Source organism: Puma concolor, chromosome C1, assembly GCF_028749965.1.
Source record: "Puma concolor isolate L17-30 chromosome C1, mPumCon1.1.hap2, whole genome shotgun sequence".
In the NCBI taxonomy this organism is placed as follows: Eukaryota; Metazoa; Chordata; class Mammalia; order Carnivora; family Felidae; genus Puma; species Puma concolor.
In genome coordinates, this window is record NC_141674.1 from 117,417,693 (window position 1) to 117,433,565 (window position 15,873).

Below are 15,873 nucleotides of genomic sequence, written 5' to 3' on the forward strand. Positions count from 1 at the left end.
TTAAATGGAGACAGTGTTAATGTGGTTTTATTTGTGGAACAAAGATGCCATATTCATTAACTCAGTCTTTTATCAAAGGCTGTTTTGTTTGGTTCCAGTTTTTCCCATTATAAATAGCATTGTGATAAACGTCTTTGTAAGCCCTTCTCAAGATTGCAAATCATTTTTAATAGGTCCTATTTTTAAAATTCTTGATATATTTTGCCAAATCACTATCCAGAGAGATTAAACTAATTTCCACTCCCCTGCCCACCACAGCCTGAAAAAGCCAACTTGGCTACACTCTTCCCAGCGCGAATATTAACACCGCAAACATTCCAGGCTAATTTCAGGGTGAAATTATACCTCTCTTAATAGCATGGAAAACTATGTAACTGGTGATGCGCTTCTGCAAGGCTCTTTGAAGGGCAAAAGAGTAGAAACCGAAGACAGTTTGGGTGTCATTGCCTGCAGTCAGAGAGCAGGGAGAAGGGGTTAGGGAATCAGCGAAAGAGGGAGAATAGGAGACAGGACTCAGGTTCTGTCTCATTTGTACCCATGGGATTTTATAATAGATAACGGAGTGACAACATGGAGAGGTCCGTGTCATTGAAAGAAGAATGTATCACATTTCCCAAGAGGACAGGGCATCCCATGCCCTGCAGGGGACCGCATGGGGAAGCTCCAGGTTTGGTCTGGAGGCAGAAGCAGGACTGAGGGAAAACCTGAACCAGATGCCTTTACTGGGGTTTCTGCAGGAAAGGCAAGGCAGGGCAAGGTAACTAGCCTAGGACTGGCCAGCCTGAATAATCCTCATGGGCTCTACGCTGGTATCTGGTCATGGCATGATTTAAGACCAGGGAAATCTTGACTTGCCATAAGAGTTGGGTAAGGAAGTGGCATAAGAAAGACATACCCCAGGGGCTCCTGGGTGTCTCAGTCAGTTGAGCGTCCAACTGGGGCTTAGGTCGTGATCTCGCAGTTTGTGGGTTTGAGCCCCCTGCTATCAGTGCAGAGTCTGCTTCGGATCCTCTGTCTCCCTCTCTCTCTGCCCCTCCCCTGCACTCTCCCCCTCTTTCTCTCTCTCTCAAAAATAAATAAACATTAAAAAATAAATAAAAAGTAGTGTCCCTACTGCACCAGAGGGCACAGACTCCCCCAAGAGATCGACCTTCACAATCATGTCACCCAAACTCTTCCTTATGGATGAAAAAGCTGGGGATTTCCCCCAGCACAGGGCACAGGGGTTAACGGTTCCCAGGCTCTCTGAACAGGATGCCACATCAACTCCTGTGACCACCTGTCCAGGTCCCAGAGTGACCCTTGGGTCCTGGGCAGCAGAGGCACAGCCCAACGAGATGTTACCCAACAGGGCCAGGGTGAACATCACCAGCGGTCGCTGTTAACGGAGAGTGACTGACAAAGGTTTGGAAGGGGAAAAAAAAAAAGCCGGTGAAGTCTGGGCTGCGGTGAGAACCTGGGGTCAGAAATCCAAATTCGAGATATTGGCACGGCCATTGTCTCTCTGAAGACTATAGGAGAGAGTCCTTCTTTACCTCTCCTAGCTTCTGCTGGTTGCCAGGCATCTTTCACATTCCTCGGCTTGCAAACACATCACTCCACTCTCTGCCTCTGTTATCAAGTGGCATTGTGTGTGTGTGCATGTGTGTGTGTGTCCAAATTTCTCTCTTTATGTAAAGACACTAGCTATTGGAATAGGGCCCATCCTACTCCAGCATGACCTCGTCTTGATTACACCTGCAAGGGCTCTGTTTCCATCACATGTACGGTGGCAGGGGGGAGACTTAAATTTATCTTGGGGAGGACACATTTCACTCAGTACAGTGATCAATCCCCAAATCTCTGCTCCTGTTACCCAAAGTGAGATCTATGGAGCATATGAATTGCCTGGTGGGCGAAGGGGGTTTGTTTCTAAGCAGATTCTGATTCATAGGTCTGGGATGGGGCCCCAGATTCTGTGTTTCTACTGTACAGGCTTACTGTCCGCTCTTCCCACACATACACCTGGGCGCCAGCCAAACTTGGCCATCCCGGGTGCCAGAACACCTGCCACCACGATCCCCCGCACCAGCTCTGTTTGGACTGCTGCTGTCGCCTCCACTCCACTCCACACCCTACTTTCCCTGTGTTAAAGAACAAAATCCAGGGGCACCTGTCTGGCTCAGTTGGTAGAGCATCCAACTCTTGATCTCAGAAACTCTTGATCTTAGAAAACTACTAGCCCCCAACGCAGTCACTTATGTTAAGGACCCATGTGAGTAAATGAAGACTTAATACTTAACTGGACTATAGTTCACACCCCACCCCCACCCCCGTAAACTTTAATCTGCCAAACTGGAGGTCATTCTGATAGATCCCTTCCCTCTGCCTTAGGAGGGTGACAGGTGACAATGCATTATTTTCTAATAATTCCCCTCCCATCCCCTTTGCCTTTAAAACCTTTCCTTTTCTGCAGCTCCATGGAGTTCCTTTCTACTTGGTAGATAGGATGCCGCCTGGTTCATGAGTCATTTAATAAAGCGATTTAGATCTTCAAATTTACTTGGTTGTGTTTTATTTGTTTTTAAAGATTTTATTTTTAAGGAATCTACACCCAACGTGGGGCTCGAACCTCTCTTTGAAATTGGCTGGCCGCAAAGTAGACGGGAACAAGTTAGCGTCTGCCATTTTAGACAGGTGGCCGGAAAGAGAGCAAGGCCAAGCGGGGCCCGGCCAGCAGTGGGCGCCCGTGTTCGCTCGGGCCCCTCCCGGCTCCGCCCCATCCCGCGCTTTATGCCCCGCCCCCCGCGCCTCGCCGCGCAGGTCTCCTGCCTCCACTTCCGCTTTGGAGGACCTGAGGGCTCGGCGTTTCCGGGGCCGCCGCGTGGAGCTCTTCGGCTTGGAAGCTGTCGCCATGGCGGTCTTTGCAGGCCCGGCTAAGCCGTTCCTGTCGCTGAACCCGCAGGAGGAGGCCAAGTTTCAGAAGGAGGTGGCGCAGTCTCGCCGGCGCGCAACCCAGGTGAGCAGCCACCGCGGGCCGAACTGAGAGGGGAGGCGGCAAGCCGGGTCTGGGGGTCTCCGGGACAGCGCGGAAGCCCGTGCGGTTCCCTGCCCCCGCGCTCCTCGCCTTCCTCGCGCCAGCGTCTCTCGGGGTGGCCCGCCGGCCTTAACGAGCTTGGAGGCCAAGGCCTCCCCGAGACCGGAAGGGGTATGCCGATCGAGAGATGGAGTTTGGCCGTGTAGGCCTTAGGGTTCTCCTATGGAAATACGCGGGAGGTAATCAGGGTGATGCCAGGGGAGAGAGCCAGCTGTTGGGAATGGAATCAACCCCAGCTTAGAGCTGTCACGCCTCCGCCTTGCCCCCGAATTTGAGAGTTTTGTTTGCCCAGTTGGTGATTTTGGAGTTCTTAAAAGACAGTGTTTGCCGAGTTTCATTGGCTGACTAGGGCCCTTGACATCAAGTTGTATTTGCCTTGGTTTTTAAGCATAAAACACACATTTGGCAAAATTGAAAGTTCTTGCTTATAGAAAGCAAGGGCATGACTGAGGTGCTAGAAGGTTGTTCGGGATCGTGAAAGTCAGTGTCTTCAAATTGTTCAGTTCAGTGGGTGTGAGTAAACGGTGAACTGCAAGCAAAATTGAAGGGTATGTTTGTGTGGAGTTTGGCCAGAAGATTTAAAACGATGTGTGCAAATATTGCTTATCCATCGATTCAGCATATACTTACTGAACGTTTACAGGGCGCTGGGTGCTGCGATACTGGAGGCTAAGACTACCTACCACTAGACCGCTGCCCTCTTGGGGAGGTAGATGTTAAACACCAAAGTTTTTAATCACTACTTTGTCATTGGAAATGCAGGGCAAGTCTTTTGTCTTGGACTGAAAGCCAGCAGTCTTGAAGTTGTGTTGCAATGTGATTTTTTTTAATTAAAAGTTTTGTTTACCTGGTCTTTACGTCTTCAGCGAAAGGAGAAAGAGAAACTTACTCCTGGAGTAATCTATGTGGGCCACTTACCTCCAGCACTTTACGAAACCCAGATCCGAGCATATTTCTCCCAGTTTGGCACTGTTACGAGATTCAGACTGTCCAGAAGTAAACGGGTAAGATTAGATCGTTTTATATCTTACAAGTAAGTAAGTTATGACACTTTACAGTGCACGTTCATATACTATTGTTTATCCCAGTTCATATCAGAAAGGGGAGGGTAAGATTTAGAACCTGCAACAGTCAAAGGCACAATCAGTATTAATGTAAATGTTTGTTTTGCTATTTTTTTAAATTGCTCGAAATCCTCAATTTAAATTGATAATCCTGATAAGTGAATCCTATTTATTCTATGGTTACTAGGCCACGGGTACATGAACTTCAGTTTGAAGAGCAAGTATGAATATCTTTTTTAAACAGAGCTTTTTTTTTTTTAATTTTTTTTTTTTTAACGTTTATTTATTTTTGAGACAGGGAGAGACAGAGCATGAACAGGGGAGGGTCAGAGAGAGGGAGACACAGAATATGAAGCAGGCTCCAGGCTCTGAGCTGTCAGCACAGACCCGACGCAGGGCTTGAACTCACAGACCGTGGGATCGTGACCTGAGCCGAAGTCGGCCGCCTAACCGACTGAGCCACCCAGGCGCCCCTATCTTTTTTTTTTTTTAATATTTAAAAAAAAATTTTTTTTTAATGTTTATTTTTGAGAGATAGGACAAGAGCAGACGAGGGGCAGAGAGAGAGAGGGAGACACAGAATTCGAAGCAGGCTCCAGGCTCTGAGCCGTCAGCACAGAGCCTGATTTGGGGCTTGAACTTAGGACAAGCAAGATCATGAACTAGGCTGAAGTCAAACACTCAACTGACTGAGCCACCCAGCCACCACAAAAATATTTGTTTGTTTATTTATTTAATGTCTATTTATTTTTGAGAGAGACAGAGACAGAATGCGAGTGGGTTAGGGGCAGAGAGAGAGGGAGACACAGAATCCGAAGCAGACTCCAGGCTCTGAGCTGTCAGCACAGAGCCTGACACGGGGCTCAAACTCACGAGCTGTGAGATCATGACCTGAGCTGAAGTCAGGCACTCAACTGACTGAACCACCCAGGCGCCCTGAGAATATTTATTTTTAATGTTTATTTTGAGAGAGAGACAGAGCACAAGTGGGGGAGGGGCAGAAAAAGGGGAACAGAGTCTCCGGGGTGGGCTCTTTGCTGACAGCAGTGAGCCCAGTGTGGGGCTCGAACTCACACGCCTGATCATGACCTGAGTCAAAGTCAGACATGCAAACAACTGAGCCACCCAGGTGCCTCAAGTACGAATGTCTTGTATTAGCCTCTGGCACAGGCATCCCTATGATAGCAAAGGGCTATATACTGAGTAGTTAAGTATAAGGACACTGAAGCCAGACCACCTAGGTTTGAACCCTGGTTGTACAGGTCACTCATTGTATGACCTTGGACCAGTTATGTAATTTCTCCATGCTTCAATTTTGTCTGTAAAATGTGAATAAAATAAAATAGCATCCACCTCCTAGGAGAATATGATGAAAAATTAAACAAGGTAATGAATGTAAAGTTTTAGAACAGTGACTGATACCGGCAGTAAATCCTTTATAAACGTTGCTGTTATATTGTATCTTCTTTCTAGTAAAGAAAAAGTTTCTATGCTTTGTTTTCCTAATAGAGGAACGGCCACTGTATTTTCTTCCCTGCACACATCCGCTTTGGGTTATAACCATAGACGTCTCACTGTTGGAATCTGTTTTTTCTTGATACACTTTTTCCACGTTTTATCAAAGTTAACTTTTATATTCGATTTGGTGTGTGAGGGGAGAGAGATGCACCTGTCATCTGCTGATTGTCATAAAAGCATAGATCCGAAGTTTTTTGTTGTCAAAGCAACATCTCGACATTAAAGAGAATTTTAACCTTAAAATGCCCTAGTGTCTCCCATCCTAAGCAAAATAACATTTGTCTGTATTCTTCCCTTGTTTTCCCATTTGCCTCTTTGTAATGGTTGTGTATTATGTGGGTGAGGTATTTTAAACATCCTAAAGTCTGCTGGCATATTTGATGACTATTCAGTGATCCACCATTCACTTTCATCAGGTGTCAGCTATATCTCATACTTGTTTCAGATCTTTGTTCTTTAAGAAATAAATTGTAGGTAGACTTGAAGGTCCCCTTTTGTACCCTTCCCCAATCCTTTTCATTTTCTCCCCAAGTCTAGGGAATTACTATTCATGAATCCAGTTCTTTTCATTACTCTTTTTTTTTTTTTTTGAGAGCAAGAGAGAATCCCAATCAGGCTCTATGCTCAGCACGGAGCCCTCCATGGGGCTCAGTCCCGCCACCATAAGATCATGACCTGAGCCGAAACCAAGAGCCAGACGCATAACCTACTAAGCTAGCACCAGGAACCCCTTTATGTGTGTTTAAGTTTTTACTACATGTTCATGTGTGAATGAACATACGTGTCATATTTGTTTCAAGTTTATATTTTATTCTTTAGCTCAATTTTTTCAGTTAATAATCAGAAGATTATTCTTCCCCTACCCATTCTGAAATCCAATCAAGGTTCATGCATTGTGTTTGGTTCTAGCTCTTTAGCATATCTAGAACAGTCTTCTTGCCCTTTTGGCTTAATTGTTTTGCTTTTCTTGACATTGGCTTTTTTGAAGAAGAGTTCAGGTCAGTTTTCTTTTAGAAAGCTCGCTCCTTAAGGAGATGCACTAAAATGTACCATTTTCAGCATTGTTGCATAATAAAGCTGCCACCTTCCCCACTCACCCCAATTTTGACTGTTTGCATAGTACTTCCAACATTCTGATACCACTAGGTAAAAGCTTGGTGCTTTTTTTTTTTTTTTTTTTTTTTTTTTTTTTTAGTTTATTTTGAGAGCTCACAGGTAAGCAGGGGAGAGACAGAGGGAGAAAGGAAGGATGGGAGAAGGTGAAAGAATCTCAATCTCAAGCAGGCTCCATGCTGTCAGAGCAGAGCCCAACACAGGGCTCAATCCCACAAACCAGGAGATCATGACCTGAGCCAAAATCAAGAGTCAGACACTTAACGACTGAACCACCTAGGCGCCCCTACAGATTTATTTGTAAGTAATTTCTACACCCAATGTGGGGCTCAAACTTACAACCCTAAGATCAGGAGTCACATGCTCTACCAACTGAGCCCACCAGGTACCCCTGGCTTTTTTTGGTTTTTTATTTGTTTCTTTTTTTAGACACTTGACATGTATTTTCGAGTCACTTTTCAGAAGGTTTATGCTTGTTTACAATGTGGTACAGTAAGTTGGAATCAGTGTGTGTCTTCCACTCCACCATCTTCCCCCTCCCTGTTAAGAGTTGGGATTATAGGGGGCACCTGGATGGCTCAGTTAAGCATCCAGCGCACCTCCGCGCATATCATGATCTCTCAGTTTGTGGGATCAAGCCCCGCATAGGGTTCTGGACTGATGGTGTGGAGCCTGCTTGGGATTTGTCTCTGCCCCTCCCCTGCTTACACCCACCTTCCCTCCCTCCCTGCCTCTTAATAAATAAACAAACAAACAAACTTTGAAAAAAAAAAAAAAAGAGGTGGTATTATGAGGGGTTTTCAGACATACAAAGTTTTACCACAATCTTGCTGTAGGTAACTGACGGCCGACGCGCCCAGAGCTGCTAGTTAGCGGCACCGCTGTGTTACAAACGAGCCTCCTGCTCATTTCCTTAATTTCGTCACCAGTGTTGATCCGTAGCCAAAGATATGTTTAATGCAAAATTGTGAAATAGTTATCGTTACTGATAATTGGAGCCGTAAGGGAAGAAAGATTGGCTTCCACCTACACTCCTAGATTTTCTGTCCGGAACCCTGTAAATTCGTGTCCTGCCTAAGGACACATTTCGGGGACCCAGGTGCCCCGAAAATGAACACAGTATTTATTGCCCTCAGCTCAAAATAATCCTTATGCTGGAGTAGCATATTTGGGGATGGCATCCTCTGCCACTCTAAAGAACATTCAAGTACCTGACTAACATCCCCTGGAGAGCTTACAGATTATTTCTTCATAGCAGCCCCGCGAGAGTGCTTATTCTTCCCCCATTTAATAGAATGAAACACTGAGGCTTAACATTACTTGCCTAACTGTCACAGCTAGGATCCAGACTTGGGCATTTGGACTCTAGAACCCGTGCTCTTGTTATTAAGACAAGTGAGAAGATACACTATGTTGTGTGGAGGGCAGGAACCCAGGATGTGCATTTCAGGAGATGTTGGCAGCATCCCTTTACCATCAGTCATGAAGACGACCGGTCACTAGAAAACGTGAAAAGGAACACAATATTTATTTGTTTATTTATTTATTTGGTGCCATGCTGGGTGTGGAGTCCAACACGGGGCTTGAACTCACAACCTTGAGGTCAGGACCTGAGCTCAGATCAAGAGCTGGCTGCCAGCGGAGTCACCCAGGTGCCCCGAAAATGAACACAGTATTTTATCGATTAGCTTGGTGACACTGAGGAGTTAGTGTCTTCCCAGTTCTTATGTGTAGAGTGAAAATTATATTACCTGCTTTCTTTGTGAACCACCACGCTATCTGCTGAGCGTTGTTTTGGGTTTTGTTTTGTTTTTTAAATGTTAACTATTTGGGGTGCCTGGGTGGCTCAGTCAGTTAAGCGACCGACTCTTGATTTCGGCTCAGGTCACAGTCTCACAGTTCTCCAGTTCGAGCCCCAGATCAGGCTCCGCACACTGACAGTGCAGAGTCAGCTTGGGATTCTCTGCCCCCTCCCCCCACCTTCGAAATAAATCAATAAACTTCAGGGAAAAAAAAAACAACCTAAGTATTTGTTTTGAGAGGGAGAGAGAATCCCAAGCAGGTTCTGCACCATCAGTGCAGAGCCCAACACAGAACTTGAACCCACAAACCATGAGATCTTAACCTGAGCCAAAGTCAGGAGTCAGACGCTTAACTGACTGAGCCACCCAGACACCTGTTTTTTGTTTTGTTTTGTTTTGTTTTGTTTTGTTTTTTGTTTTGAGTAGGCTCCACTCCCAGCGTGCCATCGTGGGGCTAGACCTTACAGCCCTGAGACCAAGAGTCCCATGTTCTACAGACTGAGCCAGCCAGGCACCCCTCTGCTGGGCATTGTTAATACACGAATAAAGTGACTACCGTTGAAACTGGTGATGAGTAAAGGACTGTGGGCCCTACCAGATTTCCTTTATACAGTAAATTCCAGTTGTACTAGTAGTGTATTTATCACGTGATCAGAATCTCAGGTATACCTCAGGGGCGCATGGGTGGCTCAGTCCAAGCGTCTGACTCTTGTTTCAACTCAGGTCACGATCTCACATATCACGGATTCAAGTCCTGAGTTGGGCTTGGCACTGACAGTGTGGAGCCTGCTTGAGATTCTCTCTCCCTCTCTCTGCCCCTCCCCTGTTTGCTCACTCGCTCTCGAAATAAGCAAATGAAATGAAAAATACAAAAAGAAATCCCAGGAACAACTCAAGATAGTTCAGACTATTTTGGATTTTTTCTTTTCCCGTAACAGTCCCCACACCGTGCATTGAAGTTAGAATTAAAGGTGTCGTAATGTTATTCGGTAATGGGGCTTACGTACGTTATTTAAATTAATGGCATTTTAAGAGTTTCACTACTGGTAAGAATTTGATTGTTCTACTTTTGGTGGTGTGTGTTCCATTGCAGACTGGAAATAGTAAAGGCTACGCGTTTGTGGAGTTTGCGTCTGAAGATGTTGCCAAAATAGTTGGTGAAACAATGAACAACTACCTTTTTGGTGAAAGACTCTTGAAGTGTAAGTGCTCTTCTCTCGCATTCTGTGGGGATGCATTGTAAGGACTTAAGTGCAGAGATAGGAGTGCACTTTCTAGACAGATTTCCAGTTGGGATTTTAAATTTTTTTTTTTTTTCAACGTTTTATTTATTTTTTTGGGACAGAGAGAGACAGAGCATGAACGGGGGAGGGGCAGAGAGAGAGGGAGACACAGAATCGGAAACAGGCTCCAGGCTCTGAGCCATCAGCCCAGAGCCCGACGCGGGGCTCGAACTCCCGGACCGCGAGATCGTGACCTGGCTGAAGTCGGACGCTTAACCGACTGCGCCACCCAGGCGCCCCTCCAGTTGGGATTTTAAAATCTGCTCGAGTGAGAGCCGTGTGTGCCGAGATGGAAGTAGGACAAGTCACTAGGAGTGCATGGGAGGGCAGGTGCCCGATCACTCATGGGATGTGGAAGGCTCCCCCGAGGAAGGGTCTTTAGGTGGAAACCTGAAGATTAAATGGGAGTGTGCCAGGGGACAGCACGTGCAAAGCGAGAGGTGACTGATGCTACTTATTTGCCTGTGAAGGAGTGTGAGGGGAGCCAGGAGATGAGAGGAGGTCAGGTTACCGAAGGCCGGGCATGTAAATCTGGGAGTTGAGAAGATATCCTGAGGGCTAGGGGACGCCATTAATGGGTCCTAGATGGGATAAGGTTAAAGGCAAGAAATCCCATCTGAGAGTCACGTGAATGACGGTGGCGGTGGCCATGGCTCGTCCGCAAGAGAGGAGTAGAGGGGGGCGACGCCAGCTCAGTGCGGCCCACGGAGAGTGGAGCTGCCAGCTCTGTATTCGCAGAGCACCCCTGTCCGCAGCCCGGTGCCTCTGGAGGCAGAGTCTAAGTTTTGGCTTCTCTGCGCTGATGGTGGGATTGTGTGACCATCCCAGGTGCCAGAGCCACACAGCGGCTGGCGACCTGCCCAGGCAGCGTCACTCTCCCTCGGTTCCCGCCGCTGGGAGAGAGAATCCCAGCAGCCTCGTCGAGGTCACGGATTCATTTCGCACATAAAAAGCATGGCTCTTGCCGGGAGGAGATGGGCCCAAGAGGCGACCGAAAACATGTCAGGACGGCATGTGTAGGATCAGTGCTGTGCTGGGTCTGACTTCGAAAGATCACACGAGAGGTTCTGAGCTCTGTTAGGAGTTCAAATGGAGGATTAGCCACGTTGTCTCTTTTTTTTTTTGAGTGGAAGTAGTGTGTTTTGGAGGTGAGCTGAGGAAAATACTTGTAGGGAGTAGAGAAATCCGGGGAGAAGGAAGTCACTGAGGGTGAGCTGGCAAGCACCATAGTGTGTAGGCGGCTGGGCTCCATCCTGCTGGGTAGCACGGGGAGACCGAGTTACCCCAACTCCCAGGCGAGGGAACTGGGGTACTTAACCAACTCCCCACCTGTCGGTTGAAAGTCGATGCCGAGGGTTGGGCCTGCCTTTGCGAACGGTCCCGTTGTGCCGCCACGGCCTGCAGAGGGCCCGTAAGCAGAGAGTTGGAGATCAGGGGAAGCTGGCTGAGTCCTGGAGAGGTAGGTACGCAGAGATGAGCTGAACGGGATCTTTCTGCTACGGCAGGTCACACAGTCTGAGATCCTGCGAGCTTTAAGGACCCCTGCCCCCAGACTTGATGCCACCACGACATGCCCTTCTACGACTCCTCTTGTTCACTCACGTATTCCTGGCTCCTGGATTAGTTCTTGGTGTTTAACAATAATTGTTGGCTGTGTGTCTTTCCTTTAGCCGCCCTCCCCCCCCCCCCCCCCCCCCCCCCCGTATTCTTTCACTCTTGCTCTTGAAAACGGGAGACCCATCATCTTGACAAAAACATTGAATCCTCTCCGTCGCGTTGGTTTGGAAACACTTTTCTTTCTTTCTCTTACATCTAGGTCATTTTATACCACCTGAAAAGGTACACGAAGAACTTTTCAGAGAGTGGCATATTCCATTTAAAAAGCCATCCTATCCAGCAGTGAAACGGTATAATCAGAATCGGACACTTCTTCAAAAGCTACAGATGGAGGAGCGATTTAAAAAGAAAGAAAAGTTACTCAGGAAGAGATTAGCCAAAAAAGGAATTGATTATGATTTTCCTCCACTGGTAAATATTCTTTCACAAAATGTTTTTCATAGTTTTTCACGGGGTGGGCTTTGTTCCTCAATAATTACAGCCTGTTTATGGTTTTATACATAAAGTGTCTAGCCCAGTGTTGAGGCTTTGTCTAAGTTTTTGAAACCTTGCACTGTAGGTTTCTTCTAAAAGTTTGTTAGCGCAGATCCCGTTATTTCCATTATACAGAAGAGGAAACTCTTGAAAGGGATTAGGTCATTTGCAAAGTTTTTATGATCTGTTTTTAAGTTACTGAAGTTAAACCACTGTTTAACCAAAAACTATAATGCTTATAGAAAACTATTGAAGATGTCATTCAGAATGAAATGTTTGGTTTATTATATGCTCTCCTTAAACAAGGCTGTGAATCAACGATCTTTCTTATTGCCATTCTGATTTTGGAATTAGAAATATTCTTCTTAACATACAGATCGGAATTAACCAATAAGCGTCAGTTCTGCGAATTAAATGAGCCAGGGGTTGAAATATACGAGACAACTTAACGAAAATGAGTTAGCACGGATTTTCAAATTCCTAGCTGTTCACTTCTTGCTCGAATCCTAAACACACACTTTCGCAGTAGTTGTTAAAAGAGTGTGTCACCGTCCCAGGGCCCTGGCGCTCGTGGGAGCCGTGTGGGAGCCGGGACAGTGAAGCTGCAAAACAGGCCTGCAAGAAATGCCTCTCCCGTAGCCTGTTTGCTGGCTTTTGCAAGAGCAGCTCTGTTTCATTGCCCAATCCTGAACTTGGCTAAGACAGGGCCCGCCTTTTCGCATTCTTCCAGTTCACGTTTCTTTTTTTTTTTTTTAATATATATATTTGTGTGTGTATATATATATTTTTTGTTTGTTTGTTTTGTTTTTTTGAGAGAAAGAGAATCCCAAGCAGGCTCCACACTGTCCATGCGGAGCCCAGTTGACATCACAACCCAAGCCAATATCAAGAGTCGGACTTTAACCAACTGTAGCTTTTGTTGTTACCGTTCCTCTGGTTCACATCTGACTCGGGTTTCTGTATGGCCAACTTCAGGTTTGGCCCTACTTCAACCTCCACAGCTGTGCCCATTCCTTAGTGAGGGTCTCTCTCCCGGTTTTGCCTTAAGATCATGGGTTTTGGTTTTTAAATTGAAATGCTTTGTCATTTGGAGAGCATTTACTGATTATGCGTGTAAGGATCTAATGGTAAGTTAAGCATGTAAATGGCATACGTATGTGACATTGCCAGTTCATTTCTTTATTTAAGGTTTTATGTAAAAAGAAAAAAAGAAGTGTTTCAGACGCTGGTCTTCAGAAATCTACAAATAGCCAGGTAAAATTGTTTTTATCATGTTATATGCCAGGTATAAGGGAAAGATAAATGGGGAAATACATATTCAAGACTACTGTCACTGATAAATACGCAGATTGGTAACGTCTCTTAAAATTTATTGAAGGTCTTATCAAAGAAGAAGAAGAAAAAAGCTCCGTGCACTCCTGGCACCCCTGAGCAGACTGTAGATAGCCAGGTAAAATTGTGTTCACTGTTGTGGAAATGGGGTATTATAGAAATGATTTGGAAGAGGAAAAGCAGGGGCACCTGGCTGGCTCAGTTGGTGGAGCGTGTGACTCTTAATCTCAGGGTTGTGAGTTCTAGCCCCATGATGGGTGTAGAGATTACTTTAAAAAGATAAAAGAGGAAAAGCAGTCCATGCTGCTGTCACTTTATTAAAATTTCAAATTTAACCTTGTGATTGTTTTAGTAAACCCTGGTGATTTAGCGGATGCAGTGAGCTTAGCAAAAGTTACTGTGAGCGTATGGCAGTTTACCTTTTCGGCAAAGTGACTGAGTCAGTAGGGAGAAATGAGGCTAGTATCTTTACAAACGTGGACTAGTTTTCTCCCTAATACCCTATAATGGAGCACGTTCTATTCCAGTTAATTGTGAGCTTGATACTAACTTTGGTAAGGGCATAGGCTGTGTTATGTGCACTTGTATCACCAAAAGGTATAAACAGGCCTAAAATAACACAGGGGAACTTGTAAAAATATAAGGCAAGGAGTATGGGGGGGGGGGGTAAAGTCATTCCTAATATCTTCCTTTATTTCTCTATTACAATGTTTTACTCATTGAATCCAGGGCCCCACACCAGTTTGCACACCAACATTTTTGGAGAAGCGAAAATCGGAAGTGGCTAAAATGAATGTTGACGATAAAGATAACGAAATAGTTTTCAAACAGCCTGTACCTGGTGTAAAAGAAGAAACACAGCAGACTCAAACACCTACACGCTCAAGGAAAAAAAGACGAAGAAAAGGCAATCAGTGATTCTAAATGTATTATATTTCTTCTGAAAAATGTGATTTTATTGTGAGGGCCAATTCTTTGTATTTAACTACGTGCAGTGAAATGCAACCATTGACAGGGTTCTTGGAGGACAAACTGTCAGTAAGGAAAGCGGTCAGTAACCGGCTTACCTGCCCTTGCTGGCATTTCAGCGTGCAGTAGCTGGGCTCACGCTGCCTCTTCGTCCTGGTCTCTAGTTTTCTTTGCACATTTCATAGCTGTCTTTAGTTTCTCTTCCTGGATAGAAAAGTCCCCACTTCCTGCAGCTTTTATTGTTACCATCAGATAAAGAATACAGACTCTTGCTTGACCATCTACATGGTTCTCTGTTAGACTGTGCACGGCTAACCCATTAGAGCACTTGAACATCATGTGATGGAAACTGGAAGTTAAATTACTTGGAGAGTGAGAAAGCCCTTCAAGTATATGTACGTGACCGCTTTTACCAAGTTAAGTCTTTGAGGGGCTAGCAAGGTTTAATGACTCATTTTGTGTTCGTATCATCAATGTGGAATTGTATCTCAAGAATCAGTGACCAGCAAATAAACTTTTTCTACAATTCATCTATATGCAAGTGGGATTTGGGTGTCTTTTCCTTTTTAAGTGCTTATTTAAATTCCAGTGTAGTTACCATAGAGTGCTATATTGGTTTCAGGTGTGCAGTACAGTGACCCCCCCCCCCCCCCCCCCCACACACACACACTTCATACAACACCCGGCGCTCAGCACAGGTGTCCTCCTCAATCCCCATCACCAGTTTCACCCATCCCCCACCCACCTCCCCTCTGGGGACCATCAGTTCTCTATAGTTAAGAGTCTGTTTCAGGGCTCCTGGGGGGCTCAGTCGGTGAAGCATCCAACTTCAGCTCAGGTCATGATGTCAGCGTGTGAGTTCAAGCCCTGCATCGGGCTCTGTGCTGACAGCTAGGAGCCTGCTTCAGATTCTGTCTCACTCAAATATAAATATTTTTATTTAAAAAAGAGTATTTCTTGGTTTGCCTTTTTTTTTTCATTTTTTCTCTTTGTTTCTTAAATTCCACATGTGAGTGAAATCATGGTATTTGTCTTTCTCTGGCTGACGTTTTGCTTCGCGTAATACTCCAGCTCCATCCATGTTGTTGCAAATGGCAAGATTTTTTTTTTACGGTTGACTAGTATTCCATCATAAGGACCTGGGTGTCATGAAGTAAACTAGTAGGTTTTCGCCTTCTCAACTATTTTAAGGTTTCTGATACTCTTGAAATTTGCTTTTGTTTAGCTAATCCAGATTTACTAAAAATGCCCATTGCCACCAAACATTTTTTCATCCGGTATTTGTTAAGTCTTTAATAATGAGACACTGAGCTGGGTGTTCTGACATAAAATGGAAATAAGGATTTGTTTCAAGTGTATGCAAAGAGCAGATTTTTACGTCTAGAATGGTAGCTGGCCTAGAATACACTCAATAAGTATTTTTGTTTTTTTAATTTCTTAAATTTACATCCAAATTAGCATGTAGTGCAACAATGATTTCAGGAGTAGATTCCTTAAGCCCCTTACCCATTTAGCCCATCCCCCCTCCCGCAGCCCCTCCCGTAACCCTCAGTTTGTTCTCCATATTTATGAGTCTCTTCTGTCCCCCTCCCTGTTTTTATATTGTTTTTGTTTCCCTTCCCTTG

General features: G+C 45.3%; 1 protein-coding gene across 1 annotated transcript; it reads left to right on the forward strand.

Moving 5' to 3' along the window:
* The first annotated feature begins 2,809 nt into the window (after positions 1 to 2,809).
* On the forward strand, positions 2,810 to 14,789 carry NIFK (nucleolar protein interacting with the FHA domain of MKI67). Its single transcript, XM_025935002.2, has 7 exons — positions 2,810 to 2,998; positions 3,943 to 4,080; positions 9,667 to 9,775; positions 11,673 to 11,884; positions 13,136 to 13,201; positions 13,326 to 13,397; positions 14,009 to 14,789. Exons 1-7 carry the CDS (start codon positions 2,894 to 2,896, stop codon positions 14,195 to 14,197), a joined length of 891 nt encoding a protein of 296 aa, XP_025790787.1. The 5' UTR covers positions 2,810 to 2,893; the 3' UTR covers positions 14,198 to 14,789.
* The last annotated feature ends 1,084 nt before the right edge of the window (positions 14,790 to 15,873 follow it).

Bases quoted from the DNA above. Each gene is read 5' to 3' on its own strand.
- NIFK (XM_025935002.2), top strand. From the start codon at position 2,894: ATGGCGGTCTTTGCAGGCCCGGCTAAGCCGTTCCTGTCGCTGAACCCG. The intron at 4,081-9,666 runs GTAAGATTAGAT...GTTCCATTGCAG, and splicing joins GACTGTCCAGAAGTAAACGG to ACTGGAAATAGTAAAGGCTA. The intron at 13,202-13,325 runs GTAAAATTGTTT...AATTTATTGAAG, and splicing joins AGAAATCTACAAATAGCCAG to GTCTTATCAAAGAAGAAGAA.